The 16,181-nt window shown below is 41.4% G+C and overlaps 2 protein-coding genes across 2 annotated transcripts; one reads left to right on the top strand and one right to left on the bottom strand.

The window, feature by feature from the left end:
* Positions 1-5,610: 5,610 nt before the first annotated feature.
* LOC1272517 (uncharacterized) lies at positions 5,611-12,505 on the top strand. Its single transcript, XM_061656360.1, has 5 exons — positions 5,611-5,745; positions 10,294-10,416; positions 10,580-10,785; positions 10,945-11,164; positions 11,384-12,505. The coding sequence occupies exons 2-5, from the start codon at positions 10,384-10,386 to the stop codon at positions 12,425-12,427; spliced, it is 1,503 nt and encodes a 500-aa protein (XP_061512344.1). The 5' UTR covers positions 5,611-5,745; positions 10,294-10,383; the 3' UTR covers positions 12,428-12,505.
* A 1,763-nt stretch (positions 12,506-14,268) lies between these two features.
* On the bottom strand, positions 14,269-15,606 carry LOC1272515 (HIG1 domain family member 1A, mitochondrial). The gene is made up of 3 exons (XM_061656359.1): positions 15,425-15,606; positions 14,846-15,147; positions 14,269-14,764 (listed from the first exon to the last, which is right to left on the bottom strand). The coding sequence occupies exon 2, from the start codon at positions 15,144-15,146 to the stop codon at positions 14,874-14,876; it is 273 nt and encodes a 90-aa protein (XP_061512343.1). The 5' UTR covers position 15,147; positions 15,425-15,606; the 3' UTR covers positions 14,269-14,764; positions 14,846-14,873.
* Between the last annotated feature and the right edge of the window lie 575 nt (positions 15,607-16,181).

Raw genomic sequence — 16,181 nt, 5'->3', positions numbered from 1 at the left:
TCGCGCTCCACGTGCGGTTGTACCGGCGCAACATTATCGCGCAAAGAACTAACGCAAGAAGGAAGGAATTTGGGATTGTGTGGTGTAGAACGCCCTGGATCCATTTACTTTTTGACACCAACGCGGAATGTTGTTGGCTGAATCGTTTGTTTCCCTCTTCGCATGATATTAGGTCAATCGTAGGATGTTTTAACGATTTCACCATATATTCATCACGATACGGAATGTTGCGATGGAGCTGTGTGCACGCAATTCCTCAAATTTGAAGCGCTCCCCATGAAGAAACTCTACTTTTCGAAGGGAATAATATGGAAATGTCCCTAAAAGACAACCTCAACCCCTCGCAAGTTGAAGGTTAGAAAGAAGTCATTGGTAAAAGTTTTTTCAATATTTCGTGATAGCTTCCCAGTTGGTAATGGTGAACGGGATAGCGGGAAAATGGGAACCACCATGACATTTGAGGAAAGGATGAACACGGATCAGCTCAAAGTAAATGGAAAAAGTAAACAAACTTGGCTGAGCGTGATTGTGATTGGAAAATCATGAAGCAAGGATGGTCGTGGAAAAAAGTAGGTTAAAAGGTAAGCAGGACAGTATGGAATGATGGATACGGATACGAATAGCACGGCATGGGACAGCGGTTTCTTGCGGATTAATCATGAAACACACGATACGTCAGTTTGGTTATCATAGTTTTGGGGTGTATGTTACATTGCTACGTTTCTTTCTTCAAAAAGTTTTTGTCTATCAGAAGGTAGAAAGTTACGTTTTGTGCTTCTTTAGTGTATGAATTTAAACCAATAACTTTCTATACTTGTTATGTGTTTCATTATTGACACATTCTCAATTATTATTCGGCGTTTTTGTACATTTTTTTGTCAATGTATCGGTGTATCCATGGGATTCGGTTATGATGTCGCGGATGGTGATGTCAATACTACCGAAACTGCATAGTGGTTGGCTGGCTTTTTGCTATAAAAAACTGTGAGTAAGCTGGGTGTGGCCAGTCCAAAGACGTGATAGCACTCTCTGATGCTGATGGATGGTGTTGTTTTCCAATGCTCTTTCATAAATACATGGCCAAGCTCCAATGAATCGAATGTATTGAATAAAATTCTGCTTCGCTCAGTGTTGTTCATAGTCTTTTAGGATCAAAATATCCTGCAGTTCAGTCGATAGTAATCCAAAAGTGTTTATTGATGTGGATGCATGTTCAAGAACAAAGCTTCAAAAATCCGTTATGATGAGAAATGAAGGGTTTGTTGTTTGTGTTATTTCTTATCTCTTCTCTCACATCCCCAATTGGGGTGGACGCAAGCAGTGGTATAGCTTCAAACGACGTGTTTTAGTGTCTAACTTCGTTCTACGAACACCATAATTATAGCCATAATCATAAACAAATTATTAAAACATGACTTATAAGTCACCCTAGATAACAAACTAAATTTCCATCAACACTAATCGGACATCTTAGTTAAGCAAAACACAAATGTTTCGTTTTATTCGCAGGCAATCGAGGGAATTCTCCGTTCCAAACTGCTACTTAGTGTTGTCAATTGTTTGTCCATTGCTTGAGTCCTGTTCTGTGGTATGGTGTCTTCCTCGAGTTTGTGGTCTAATAAATTAGAGTCAGTATAGAGAAAGTTCACACGTTTTGTCCTACGTTTTACATCATGTCTTAATGCAAAACCTCTACCTTATTGTAAAACTCGTTGTTCATTGTTAGGATTAGAGGCGCTTGAAAAGAGACGTGACGTTGCACAGCTGTATTTTATATCTAAGTTACTTGTCGGTGAGATTGACGCGTCCGAGCTAATAGCAACTTGAATGTCCTCTCAGAACCCAACGAATTAGACGAGCTTATAGTGAAAACGAACCCCTAACTGCGGTGGCTCTTAAATTCCACACGCACTATGATAGTTTTGACTGACATCATGTTACTAACTTACTGTGCTCGCGTGTTTTTGTTCAGTATCTATGTATTATTTATTGCTAATTATGAGAGTTAGGATAAGTTTAAATCATAACATGTAGTATTTAATGATGCCAAAATTGAATCAAATATGAATAAAGTTGTCAACCATGTTAAGGACAAACACAATATCTTAAGCTTGTTACGTAAGCGAAAACACGTGCTCCACTATCTGCCATATCAGAACCAAAGAACCAAAAAACAAACTCAGCACGCTTCACGATCTTCATGGTCACTTGACAAGAATATCGTGAGCCCTCAGAAACACCGCACACGAATGTGCATGCACTCGTTTGGCAGTGGCATATATCTTAATACCACCATCAGATTGTACTTGAGCAAGCATTGCACCCCCGATTGAGCAATATGCGTAAAGCGCAAAATTTGTGTACGCGAAAAATGGTGTACACCTTCCCGCGTGCTGGAAACTGTCGGAAACCTGCATTAAGGCTAAAATAACAGTGTGTCGTGTGGAGGTGGTTACCATACTGTCCGGAACCGTTCGGTAAGGTTTGTGTGTCATGCGGCCCTTCTACGGTGTCTCCGTATCGTGTGAGGTGATCTGGTTGATTTTGACTCACTTTTTTTTTGGGCCGCATGAAACGCATATGCTATAAACCATTTTCATGGGCGGACGGTTTCTCCCGCGTAAAGTATGACATGCCGGGAGCAACGTACGCCAACTGATGAAATGGTGCGGTGGCGTTGGGCATTCACTGTATGTTGATACGGTGTATACGTTGAGTAGTGTTTGATATGATCTAAAAGAATTATTATTAAGAGAATAGGTAAACATTATAATTGTACAAGCTCTCCATTTAAATGATCACGTAGATGCTCATTGGGGAATAAAGTGTTAAATTGTGATATGATCAGGTAAATTTGTAATAAAATCTGATCTGTGAATGCCTATTCTAATTCCAATCTTATTAAAGTGTAATTTACACATGCCTTTACACGACATACAAAAAAATGCTTCAAACCGATCGAATTTCCTGACAGCTGTTTCTATTTTCTCTTCCTACTTCACTGACCCACTGACTGGTAGGAAAATGCATTTGTCTCCATACTGCTTGCCTCCCCAACTGGTTAATCAATGGCAGTTGCACCGTATCGCTTCGCGCAACCGGTCCCCACATAGCTCTGCCGTTCGATCGTTTCGGTGGTCTAGGTCGTTGTCATGTTGTGATCGCGATCGTGGAATTTGCATAAAGCCGGCAACCCCCGCTCCGATTACGAATGTGGACCAAGCTGGTACTATTTTACGCGTTGCAGTAACCGAACGCGTCAACCAGAAGTTGCACTACTAGTGCAGACAGCGGCGAATGATGATGATCGATCGTGGAATTTGCATGAAAATGCGCTCCGGATTGCGTCGCATCGGAGAAGGTTGGTTTTTTGTTTGTGAAGTTTGTGCTTGTTTTTTTTCGGGGTTTATTTATCGTCATTCCATTGATTTTGAAACTGGTCAGTTGAGTTTTAAAGTCAAAGCATCCACTCTGATTGAGTGGTTTGGTTTGAATTGGGCGAGAGACATTAGGAATATTAATTAAATTGAGAAGGTTGTTTGTGTGATTTTTTGTGTGCAACTGTGATCAATGTCATTGGATGTATTCGTGTTATTGGTAAATTAAAGGAATATAATAGTTAAAATCTATGCTCCTCACAGTTAATACATAGCAGGTTCATAGGCAGTCAATTGATTTCATTGACCTCCTACATTCTGTTGAGGGCTTTAATCAATTGCATTGAGAAATCTGCTATAGAATTTAACAAAGCAGTGAACATTGCAGCTTCCAGTAGTTTCTTCCACATTCAACCGCACCAAAGTGCCCACTTCCATAGATTGCATATTTTTAAAACCAACTCCATAGCTTTTCTTCACAGTTGCACCCTAGCGACGCAACCCCAAACCACCCTAATTAGAGAGGTGAGAGAAGAGAGAGAGAGCGAAAGATAGAAAAAAAGGCACAAAACAAACCCATTACCGTTTTATTTCCCAGCAATTGGAAGTTGGAGCGTGAAGAAGAAAAAAAAACAATTATCCGAATGTGAACAAGATCTTGGCAGCGATTGCAGCGGCCGATGAGGTGCATTCAGACAAATAGTCGACTGTAGCATATTGCACCCGCCGGCCACGTGACGAAGTGCTGGGTAACACCATCTCCTTCCCCCATACTTTGCGAATTTGCATATCAACTATCAGTAAAGTCAAATGCTGGGGAATGGTTTTGGGGTCTTTTGAATTAAGAGAAGATTTACTCTTTAGCATAATGGGTGTTTATGGGGGATAAGAGGAGGGGGTAGGTGTAGGTTCTAACGCAACTCATAAGCTTGTATTGTTGCGCAGATTTGCGCTTAATTCGTGTGCTAGTCTCACGTAGGTTAACGTACGCAGGTCTCATGAATGAAGTAAGAACACATATGCACAGCTAAATGTTTTTATCTATAATTTCTAGAGGTTGTAATGTCATTTAAATACCATAATTAAAAATCATTAGAAAAATAAAATAATGCTACAAAATATGTAAAATACATAAAAATATATTAATATTTCAATCTGCTTCAAGTTGCTTTTGTATCTTTTAACTATTCACAGTGTCCCATTTATTATATTTTAATTTATCATACTTTTTTGTTATTTGTCGATTGATCTCTTGATCCTTTCATTGGTTTTATTTATAAAGCTATTCGATGTTTTTATGTTATTTATTGTTCATTGAGTTTTTCTTAATTTTTTAATTTAATTTATATCTTTTCCAATACATTACATGACATTTCTATCTTTTGAAAGCTGTGAAGAAAAGAAATAGGCAAAATAGAGCTTGATAATAAATAGGTATATGCTAGTATCTGGTAATGTAAATTGAAGTTTCTCAGTTATTAAAACAAATAGAAGAAGAAAGCAATTTAGATTTAATCGAGTTTGGACGGGGTAGCTGCAAGGAAGAAATACTTTTCCAAAAAGAATGTCTTAAATATTACGTATTAGTTTTTAATATTAATTAATTATAATATTTAATAATTAAATTTAATTAACAAGACGAGGGAAGCGAATAGTCGAAAAGATTGATTGATTGAAACATTAACTAACAATAAAATTACTACACTACAATTGGAGAGCACGGGAATATATAATAGATTTATCATTATATTTACATAATTTTATCTTCTCAAATGTTCATTTATGGGTAAATCAATTTAAAAAAAAATAATTGAGAAATGTTATTGAAATCGCAAGTAAAATATATCTACGATCATTTTTACTAGGTTTATATTTTTCCCCGTGTTTATTCATGGTACATTGTACATACAAAAGGGACCGTTTCAACTAAGAAAGGCAAAGTTCTCTGACTAATGAACCAAGGTACTCCAAGTACCATTTACGGTGGGTTTCCTATAAAATCGTCCAATATCACTCCTTCTCGACTACACCACCACTTCGAGGGAGCGCAATCTCCCACCCGCGCAACAACGAAAACAGTACCCCTTCCGCTAGCGCTTAGGGGGGAGAGGGCTTTTTTTGCGGCTTTCGCGCGCGTTTAAGCCTAACCCGGTCGCCAGCTTTACGGCCCAGCACTGTGCACCGATCGATCTGCGTCCGTTCAGTGCCCAGCAGGAGCGCAACATAATCGGGCGCGTGTTGTATTCCGCCTTCGTTCTGCTCAACTCATAAGTCACTTGTTCTGCGTGTGTGTCTATCCGTGTGGTCGCAAATTTAAAAAAGTTTGCACAAAGAGCCAGTGGAGTCTCTTTAAAGTGTGATCATAATAGTGTAAGTTGCATTTGTTCATGTGTTTTAGGTGTAATAAAATTGTAATAGCTCTTGTAAGCGTTACGAGTAGATTCGCCACATCAAATAGACATCTGAATGTACTCATCCCAGTGAAAGTGATTTAAAGAAATCAATCGCAAACTGTAACGGTTGCAACAGATCACGATCGGCGACAGATCGTGAAGTGTAAAATCTGCCTATCGCGCAAATCTGTTTCGATCCGCCAATATACACCAGTGTAGTGTCGTGTTGAACGCGTGTAAAAAGCGTGTCTTGTGTCAAAACGCAGGCCACCTCAGATAGGATTAATTGTCGACATCGAGCCGAACAATGTTGCCAATTAGGAGCCCTTTCGTGCAAAGCAACAGAGCGGGCGACACCCGCTGCTGTCCAGCTTCTCGATGGCGCAAACACCGATTTTCGGCCGACTTCCTTTCCAATCGGTTTGCTGGTTGGGAAAGATCGTTCGCTACCATACGACCCGGGCGCAAAAAAAAACAGTTGGGCGGTGCTGGGCAGGATTAGCTATAGCTTCCGTGTCAACACCGGATAAACGTGTGTAACCTGTGGGGGTTCGCCGGTGCACCAGCAAACGCCTGCACCGTGGAATGCTAATGCCGTCGCTGCGGTAAATCGGTGTACATCATGTGTGGGTAGGGATCCAGCTTTGGGTTGTTGTTGTTACTGCTACGTTGGAGAGAAACGATGCGGATATTGTCTGTGCCTTAGGCATCGGTGTGAACCCGGTACGTTTTGTCATCAGCGGCACGACGGAACCGAATATCCGTTCGACGTGAGCTGCATATGTTTTTGGTGATCGATTTGTCGATTTGGTACGATTGGGAATGGTGAAAGAACATGCGTAGGAAGCGAACTGTTTGGTGGAAAGCATTATTGAGTAACTTATTATTTTATGCAATGGATTATTTTTTTGTGGTCTTGTATGTTTGTTTATTGGATTTCGTGTGTTTATAATATTTCGCTTCTCTGCGATAGTCATGAGTAGCTTGAAATTTAAATGAATGAAATAGGAATTAGTTACACATATACAAAACGTTAAATTTTAAGCATTATATGACTATTAATTTACTTTTCTACGCTTTTTGCGTGTAATTATTAGGGGATGGCATTAGAACTCGTTGTAAAAGTTTAATTAAAAAAAAACATGTTATTTATCCATGGGGAAGTTAAATATCGTTTGATGCATAAAACCAAAATTATCTCTTTATCACGCATTGTCTTTGTAATTTTCGTGTTTATTCAATTTCAATTTTATTCTGTCTTTTTCCAGTTTTTTTTCTTTTAATTTCAATATTGCACATTGAATATTATTAACTGATTAGGTTTTGTATTTAGTACTTTCATTTTCAATTCCCATTTCCCATCCCCACCACCCTCGTTTGGGAAGGATGAGATACCTACTCAATTGCTTAATTAGCCTGGTAAGTCTGTGCAGGCCAGCATGATCACGTAGGTCGTTTTGACAAAAAGAAAAAAAAATTTACGGTGAAAATAGATTTTTTCTCTCTTCATTACTATCTGTTTTTATTATTGTCATAATTTAAGTTCGAAACTTGCTTGCTTCCATTAATGGTAATATTTGCTATTGTGTTTTATATTCATCTTGTTTACTTTTATACTATTGTGTTATATCCTTATGTATTTAACTATTTTATCTGTTTGCTGTTTAAATTATAAATTTATATGTCAATTGAATATCAACGATTTTCAACAATACACTGTTACCATTAAGGCAATCTATTATTCTCATAGGCATATCTATATAATCGGACTTTAACACATAGCTGTGATAAATAATAGTATTTAATGTTACTCTTTTTACATTTACTGCCTATTACCTTAATTTCAAGAACGATGAGATGTTATTCCGTCAATTACACACACAAAAGTGTGTATAAAGCATTTTCAATGCAATATTGTTATTTTTTGGACGTTTCTTTTGCTCTCTTTTTCTATTAAGAAATTTTAATCACGTGCAATGTTAACTCTTCAGTGATATTTTCTAATACAGGGTTTTTCAGGTGTTATCTTAGCTGAAGGACACTTTATTGAATCTTTCTGCCGTGAAACGAACTTAGTGCAATGTGAATTGGGCTCTATAGTAGCCTTGTTGGATAATTCAAATAGGAATTTCCAAGGAGCCTGTCTAAAAAAGGTGCCATAGATTCCAATTTCTATCATATGAAGTTCACTTCCCTCAGTAAGAAAGTGTTATATTAAGACACCGCTTTTAGAGAAACGGTATTTTATTATAGCTTGTTACCGCTCTCACGTTACAATAGAAGAGAAGAGCGATACCCACCACGTGCACACTTATATATCCTGTTGTGAGTGTTTAGCACTCCCTAGCTAATGAGTGTTTTATACTTAACGAAAACTACTTACAGTGCTACCTAAATTACGTCGACACAACAAAAGTGTCCCACAACTATGAGAACCCCTGGAAAACCTTGTATAACTAATATAACTGAAAAAATGTGTTTTTACGCAATTAATAACAAGCACTCTTTTTATAATCGAATGTGTGCGGTATTAAGGAGGGATCTTTTAATAGATTTGAGCGCCATAAAAAAAGAAAGTCAACATGCATCATCCTCTTAAAGCTATCAAAACTCCTTGAAATGTGCTTGATATCCACAGCAACACTTTCGCTACATGCTACAAACAATAAACACTTCAAACCCAAATCATTTTTTGCCAAAAACCAGCCCGCTTATCCATTTGCATGGTCCGCGCCCCAACAATAACAACGACATCTTCAGGTTGCGCAACGCCCGAAAGCTTCGCGTGCTTCGCGCGACTAACTACCCTGCACCGTGCAGCTCTCTAATTGGTATGTTAATTAAGCGTTAAATAATATCGCTTCTATCTCATTGGCCGCGTTAGGGGAAGGGAAAGAACGGCTGAGGGTGGAAGATGTTGGCTTTGATCCGATCCAGCACGCGTATTTGTATGGGGAGATGCTGGGTTTAATAGCAAACGTGACTACACGCAGTTTTCGTGCGATGTTTGCCACTTTCCGGATCAAACGCGTAGGTCAAGATCTTCAGGGCGCCCCGGTCCGCGGTATAGGCAAATCATTAGAAACGATCGTGTGCAGCAGCTCCCCTGCAGTGGCGTGCGGTATTGTTGTTGGTGGTTGCGTGTTATGCCTTGTTTGCGGGGGTGCCCGCTTTTGACCAACATGTCCCAATTAGACAAACACCGATGGTTCGACACGCACGGTTAGGTACAGTGTTTTTTTGATGGCATGCTTTCGCCACTCCGTACGATGTTTATGACCCACAGCCCCAATCAAAGTTCTGACGGCTAATGGGAGCCACCAATAGGTCGTTTATGGACCACCGCTGCATGATTAAGACGCGTAGGACAAAGGTATTTGTTTTTAAGGGTGCCGGGTCAAGGTGAACACGGATTATCTGGAAGATCCAGAGAACCGTTCTTGTCATCTAGGCATTGTGTTGCGATGGAGTTCGTGATTTTATTAGGCCATTGAGTTAAACTGTGTCTGAAGGAGTTGAAGGTTAACGCTGAATGGTTTATTGTACCTATTCGATTTTGGGGGATAATGTTAAGATATCCTAGATTAAGTAATCTTTGAAATTTTATCATTATAAGAGGATTATTACATTTTAATGAGCCAACATAGGTTGTATCGTCCTCGTCCTACGCAAACCCTATGTTGGGGTAAGAGGTGGGATTTATCATCATATCATCATCATCATCTCTAACCGTTACTATTTCATATGCAACTTACTTACAGGGTATTCCAGGAGTTCTCATAGCTGTGGCACACTTTATTGACACTTTCTTAATATTGACTTAATGTAAAGGGAATTGGACGCTATAGCCTTGTCGAACCAACCTAATAGGAATTCCGAGGAGCCTATCCAAGAAGGGTGCCATAGAATCCAATTTCCATCGTATAAAGTTCACTTCCCGCAAGAAAGAGTCAAGGAAGTGTCCCAAAAGTATGAGAACCTCTGGAAAAATCTGTACTTACTTTTCCGGTGCTACAAACGCTTTGCGGTCTGGGACTGCCTCAGGAGTATCCGAAACGGTTCATGGTCTCGCGCCTTCATCTGCCAGTCCGTTATGCAAGCCTGCATAGAAAATCTGAGTAAAATTGTTCTAGTCATATTATGTCCCTGGTTTTACATTTAATACAATGTATGCTAATATTATGCATACAAAGTGGAGCGCTTTAAATTCCTTCATTTAAATAATTGGATATTTACAATTGTTATCAAAAAATCACTTGTCGTTCGCCCTAGTTGCGCATACAATTCGCCAACCAAATAAAACTGCAATGGAAGGTCACTCGCAATTATGGCTAGCAAAATATATCGGTCCCGGGGGTTGGCCTTACCAACCGCTGGTCGCATTTTTGGCGTGTGAAGAAGTTATTTGTGTGAAAAGCGACAAAACCACATGTAATAAACATAGTGAAATAGAGAGGAACAAAAAAACTAACACCCATCCAAACTAAACGCAAACGGTTTTGTTTCATTTTTCCCTTTTTCAGCTCTAGCCACGTGCATTTGCAACCGCAGCGACACGCGGGTTCACCCTGTGGATGTGCTGAAATCATTCCGAACCTAGGTGGGAACCGAAAATGCAGTCAAGGTGTTCGTTGGCAATCATGAAGGTAAGGCCGGCAGTAAGACAATGTTAGCACCCTAGTGCGCTCCGGGCATGGTAACGCCAGGGAAATTGTCTTCGGTTTGTTTTCTGCTTGAACAATGTTAGCTTAAACACATACACACACACAAACGTTCTCTTTCTATCTCCCACACGCCCCCTTTTGACAGCTTACTTGGGGCTTGGTGGTGACGCTTGGCACGCTCGCAGGGCTCCCTGCATGTGACGCCGTGGCGGCCGAATCTCCCGAGCCGGCATCACTGCTGCGGCCTCGTGACGTCAATCCACACCCGTACCAGCACGCCTACGAGGGTATCGCCATCTTCGACCGGAACCTCATTACCAACAGCGAGAAATTCACCCAAAATCTGCTCAAGTAAGCACCCGTTGCCAATGGAAATGATGGGATGGAACGCCCCGCTTACTGCGTGAATCGGTTAGCAGGCGCGCCATCGGTTTGATAGGGCTGCCATATTGTCACAGTAGTGTAGTATAATAATCTCCCACGATCTATTACGGTCTCTGCCCTTCGCAGCCAAGGTCCCGTGCAGTTCCCACGGCTGCGAGACGGAAGCTCGGTTAACGCACTGCCCTACCCGTACGAAACGCTTGCCCTGAAGGAACGCCACCAGAAGATGGTGCGGTTTTCCGGTGCCGATAGCCAGACGGTGAAACCGGCGTATCAAGCGTTGGCCAAACATGCGGCCCGTGTGCTCGGCAAGAGCTATGCCGTGGAAGACATCGATAGCCTCAATGTGAGTAATCGTAAGCTCATCTTCGCCGTTTTATTGCTTTTATTGTGGGAATTGAAAATGTAACATAAATTAAGTCATTATTAAATATTCAATATTAACATTAAATACGATGTTGAGGCAATTTTAGTTGAGGCCAACAAGTGTTTTATTAGTTTGTACGTGACCAAAGTCTGACCATTATCTAAACACAATCCTCACAAATTTCTTCTACCGACCCAGGAGGCGGCTACGGACGTTAAGAAAAATTATGTATTTTCATACACCGTCAAGGATACGGCCTCGGGTGATGATTTTTCGCACACCCAACAGCAGCATCAGGACGGTGCAGTCAAGGGCAGCTACAAGGTACACCTTCCCGATGGACGCATGCAGATCGTCAAGTACATCGCCGACAACAATGGCTACCGTGCGGACGTTACCTATGAAAATGAACCTGCGGGTGTTGTACCGGCATCAGCAGTAGCATCAGCAGCAGCAACGGCACAAGCGGCACCAGTGGCTCCCACTGGACCGGTCAGTCCCATCGCCTATCAGAGGTACTACGCAAGCACTCCCGTGCAGCAACCACAGCAACAATACATCACGCACCAGATTCGACCAGCTCGACTGTACTATGCCGCACAAAATCCGACCCAAATTCCGGCTCCTTTCTATCCCTCCCAACTCCGACCGAGTGATGTGAAGATTCACAGCTACAACACGGCTCCCCATGCCGGGGCAGTGATCGCTTCGACGACCACCCAGGCGACCCCCATTGCTGGAGCATATCTGGCCGCCTTCCCGGCAGCGGGCAACCTAGCCTACATTGCGACAGCACCCGTAAACGGTGGACCGATCAGAACGCTACAGCTACAATCGAACGGTGGTGGTGCTGCCGGCACGATAGCGGTCCCCGTAACAGCAATTCCGCTGGCAGCGTACCGTGACATCAATGTGCCGCCGTCACCACCCGTCCAGCCGCTTGGTGTAGCGTTCGCTTCGGCCGGTAGACGTACGACGGTTTATGCTGATCAGGCGCGTGTTTCGCCCCAAGGTTCGGGCACGCTACAACAAGTGATCTACCAGCAGCAGCAGCAGCAATCGCAACAGCAACCACAAAGCTTGGACTACGGGTACGTGCAGATTCCAGTTGACAATCGGGTGTACAAACGAAACACGGACCACAGCACGGAGGTAATGGCCGGTTCTAAGGCACCCAAGAATGTGGCACAAAAGCCGCGGAATCAAACCAAACGCCACCAGCAGGAGCAGAAAACGCTGTAAATCGTGCGTTTGGTGGTTGTAATGATCTTTCTATCTAATAGCTAATTATTTGTAATAAAAAATATTGGTAACAGTCTACTATTTGGGTGGTCTTTCAATGTGTTTTCAAAGAAAAGTCGATCATTGGTGGGATCGTGGCTGTACAACAAGAATTAGAATGCGATGAAGCATTTACAACCAACAAATTAATGTCTTACAATTTTAAATTCTATTTTACATACTTAATTACTTACTTATCCGGCACTACAATCGCTTTACTGACTTGGATTGTTGTATGAGTGTGCGAAACCGCTCACGATCTCGCGCTTTCGTCTGCCAATCCGTTAACCCGGTCTTAATGGCGAACGCCTCCAAACCATCTTGCTGGCCTAAGAGGACTTTATGGACTGGGTCGTCCGGTTCCGGTTGAACTGGGACGTTCAATATTGGTTTTAGGTAACCAGAAGAGGACATCCCAAATTTAATACTTTCTCAATTTTCTGATTCGGTTATTTTTCTCTAGAAAACTGTGAACTATCCGAAACTACCACAAGGTAATCACCGGCTCTCTCACGTTGTAAGAATTTGCAACCTATTAACAATAATACGAACAATAATACGAACAGCAATAAAAATCTCATCTGTGTGTACGCGGGCTATGGCACCCTTTTTGGACAGGCTCCTTGGAAATTCCTATTTGATTTGTCCAACAAAAGTGTTATAGAATCCAATTCCCGTAACATTAAGTTCATTTCACGTAAGAAAGAAACAATAGAGTGTCCCACAGCCATGAGAACTTCTGGTAAACCTTGTATCGACCAGTATGGTCACTAAATGAGTAAATCCATCTCATTACACAGAATGGACTTTCGAATTGCTTGCTGAACTTTCAGAAGAATTTAAAAATAAGTGCTTTTCTTAAAATACCGAAAAAATAGACAATCAACCGTGAAAAAGCTGTTAAGGCCCTGGTCTATTGATCGGTAAATTTTGTAATAATACTGTATGCGCCTTGAGGAATGTACATCCTTGGCCGATGTATACTTGACCACCTACTTACCGCCACCCTTGTCCATACTACCGAATGCTGCTGTGCTACCCATAAAAAATAATAATAATTTCCAAATCAGATCATAAATTACTGGGTATATGAATCATTCCTTCTTAAGCTTTATCTATGATTAAACAACTCTATTTTAACTCTAGTATTATGCTCTTGAGATTTACATATCACGTACGATAGAGGCCGATTTGATAGATAAGCAAAACAACTCTTCAGATGATTTACAATTCACAAATATTTGACATAAATTACAGCTTGTTTTATCAACATTTTGATTGGATGTACTTCACAATCACACCAACCACTTCACGGCCAATTGTCGAAGGTCAAGAGTTAACATATGTTCAATAAGCGTAGTATGGGAGTGAACTAGGCTGCAGTACACCATACACCGCCCATTCACTGAAATAGATCGTTTCGCGAACGCGTGGTTGAACTAAAAATAAATAACCATAAATTTTCGCCGTTAATTTTGCTTGCGCTTCTCTTCACGCGTCATACCACATTATCACATGCAGCGAACAGGCTTTTACGCGTAGCCGTTAGTGATATTTCACTTTTAATTCTTTCCATTTTGATGTTTCCTAGTATGGATTTCAGTATCCGGAAGCACTTTTTATAGCTTTAACAAAACGCACCTGCAAGTCTCGAAAACAAAAGCAACTTCTTTACAAGCCAATGATAATTTTCGCATCAACTTCATAGAATTAACTACGCCGGAAAAACAAACGACAATCTTACCTGTACTAGAATGTTATCTACCGAAAAGGCACTACATTTCATAGCGATAGAAACACTGTTTTATGCACTTGGTACAATACACATTTATATTCGTTTCTGTATTAAGCAGCATTCATTTTAACCATACCACTTCTTTCCAATAATGCCATAACTAAAAACTATTGTTAATATTTTTGCTTCATTTTTTTGTGTAAACTAGTCCGAAAGGTGGGGAGATTGAGGCTATCTATCATAATTAGAAGAACGTAACACTGATAGATAATCCTTTCAGTATACACTAAATGAGATAAACCAATCCAAGTGCAACCAAGTGCGAACCGATTCGCGAATCTTACGCACTCACCCAAGTCGTACGTTTACGCATCGTTTGTCATCGCGATAACTTCTTATCAATCACAGTGTTCTCTTGTGCCTTGCACTAGAAAATAGTAGGCGTCGTTATTTTTTTGGGAGGGGATGCGTTAAGTTGAATATAAAGGGATTGATTTTGGCCTGGTGGGGACTCAACGGAGAATAAATAGTGTCTTGCTCTATTCATTAATACTTATTTACACCTGTTTGGAGGAGAAGAAAGTAAAACAATTACATGAGAATTAATGTTAGCACAAGAGAATCCTCTGGCACCGCATACTTACTTCTTTGAGTATCCTAAAAGCCTCCTTGTTAGTCGTCTTTTTTGTTGAAGATGTATTCGTTGGCCATCGTGTAGCCGAGACCTATAGATAGGGCGGCGACCACCGTGCCTTGGGCGGCCACTCGCAGCTGCATCAGGAACACGGACGTGGACATAGCCCCTCGGTGCTTGTACTTGTATGCACCGATCGCACACACCGCCACCAGTCCGGCTATACCGATCGGCATGAAAGGGGACTCCCGGGCCTTGCGGGCAAGTTTATCCGAGTGGGTCTCGTCGAACGATGGAACCTTACCGCTCATCCTGGTACAGAGATAAAGAGAGCATTCATGGTGGTACATTAATTTATAGCCCCACTTGAGTCCATCAGCAGTGGAGACGACCACAATTCCCCTCCACCGTCCTTAGCTACTACTTTCACCCATCCCCATCCTGCCACTATCTTTTGCTTCTAAGTTCAAGGTCACACACACACCTTGCACCGAGCAGATGATGATGATGCGTTACATCACGAGGATAGTTCTGTTCGTGCAGTATAGGTGCGAGCCTTAACTAAGCTTGCTCGCACAATCGTACGCACCTGATCAATTGCACGTTCCGTTTGTTGCCGGCGAATAGTGTCCACGTGGGGATAGCACCGCAGGGAGGGTGAAGCTTTGAACCACTTTATCCCTTCCAGCCGACGGATAGCGAAAGATGATGAAATTCACGTTGCAGCGCGCCAGATGATCGACCTACATAGAAATGACGGTTCGCTTTGTTTGTGTTGGTTGTGTGGCCAGAGTGACCAGAAATACCGATTTATCTGTATTCCTACCGATTTTTTATATGCCTACCGATTCACAGATGACCGCCCTAAAACTACCGATTTTCCATTTATCCTACCGAAAATCACAGATATTTGATTTTTCAGTCGTTTAAGCTTAATCTGTGGCGCTTGGGTTGCTGTTTCAAGGATCGCTATTCTCATTTGTTACTTATCGCGCTGATGCACGTTTGTTTGCCTGGCACTTTTTAGTTTTATCCGTTAAAATTTAATGTTCCTAATAAGTAGACTATGTCAGTTGTGGGGATTCCGAGAATTGCTAGCCAAAGAATATTATTTAAATTTGAATTTAAATCTCGCTGTCCGCGGTTTAAGCTCACCTGACAGAAAAAGAGAATTAAATTTTCAGTCGAGGGGTAGGTACAAACACACGGTGGGGGTCCAGCCCAAGATCGGATCCGAAGTCCGTTGTTTTGGGCTGAAAATTAAAAATGGCGAATGGAGCGCCTTCACGGAGAGAATGCGCTCTATTGCATGGCTTTAAAATGCACGAGGCAGAGCGCCAGTGAGT

This window comes from Anopheles gambiae, chromosome 3 (assembly GCF_943734735.2).
Source record: "Anopheles gambiae chromosome 3, idAnoGambNW_F1_1, whole genome shotgun sequence".
Lineage (NCBI taxonomy): Eukaryota > Metazoa > Arthropoda > Insecta > Diptera > Culicidae > Anopheles > Anopheles gambiae.
Note: the sequence above shows the minus strand (reverse complement) of the source record. Positions and strands in the feature narration are given on the sequence as shown.

What these genes read in the sequence shown, in the direction of transcription:
- LOC1272517 (XM_061656360.1), top strand. Translation starts at nt 10,384, where the DNA reads ATGCAGTCAAGGTGTTCGTTGGCAATCATGAAG. An exon ending in TTCACCCAAAATCTGCTCAA is followed by an intron (nt 10,786 to 10,944) that starts GTAAGCACCCGT and finishes TGCCCTTCGCAG; the next exon opens with CCAAGGTCCCGTGCAGTTCC. An exon ending in AAGACATCGATAGCCTCAAT is followed by an intron (nt 11,165 to 11,383) that starts GTGAGTAATCGT and finishes CTACCGACCCAG; the next exon opens with GAGGCGGCTACGGACGTTAA.
- LOC1272515 (XM_061656359.1), bottom strand. Translation starts at nt 15,146, where the DNA reads ATGAGCGGTAAGGTTCCATCGTTCGACGAGACCCACTCGGATAAACTT.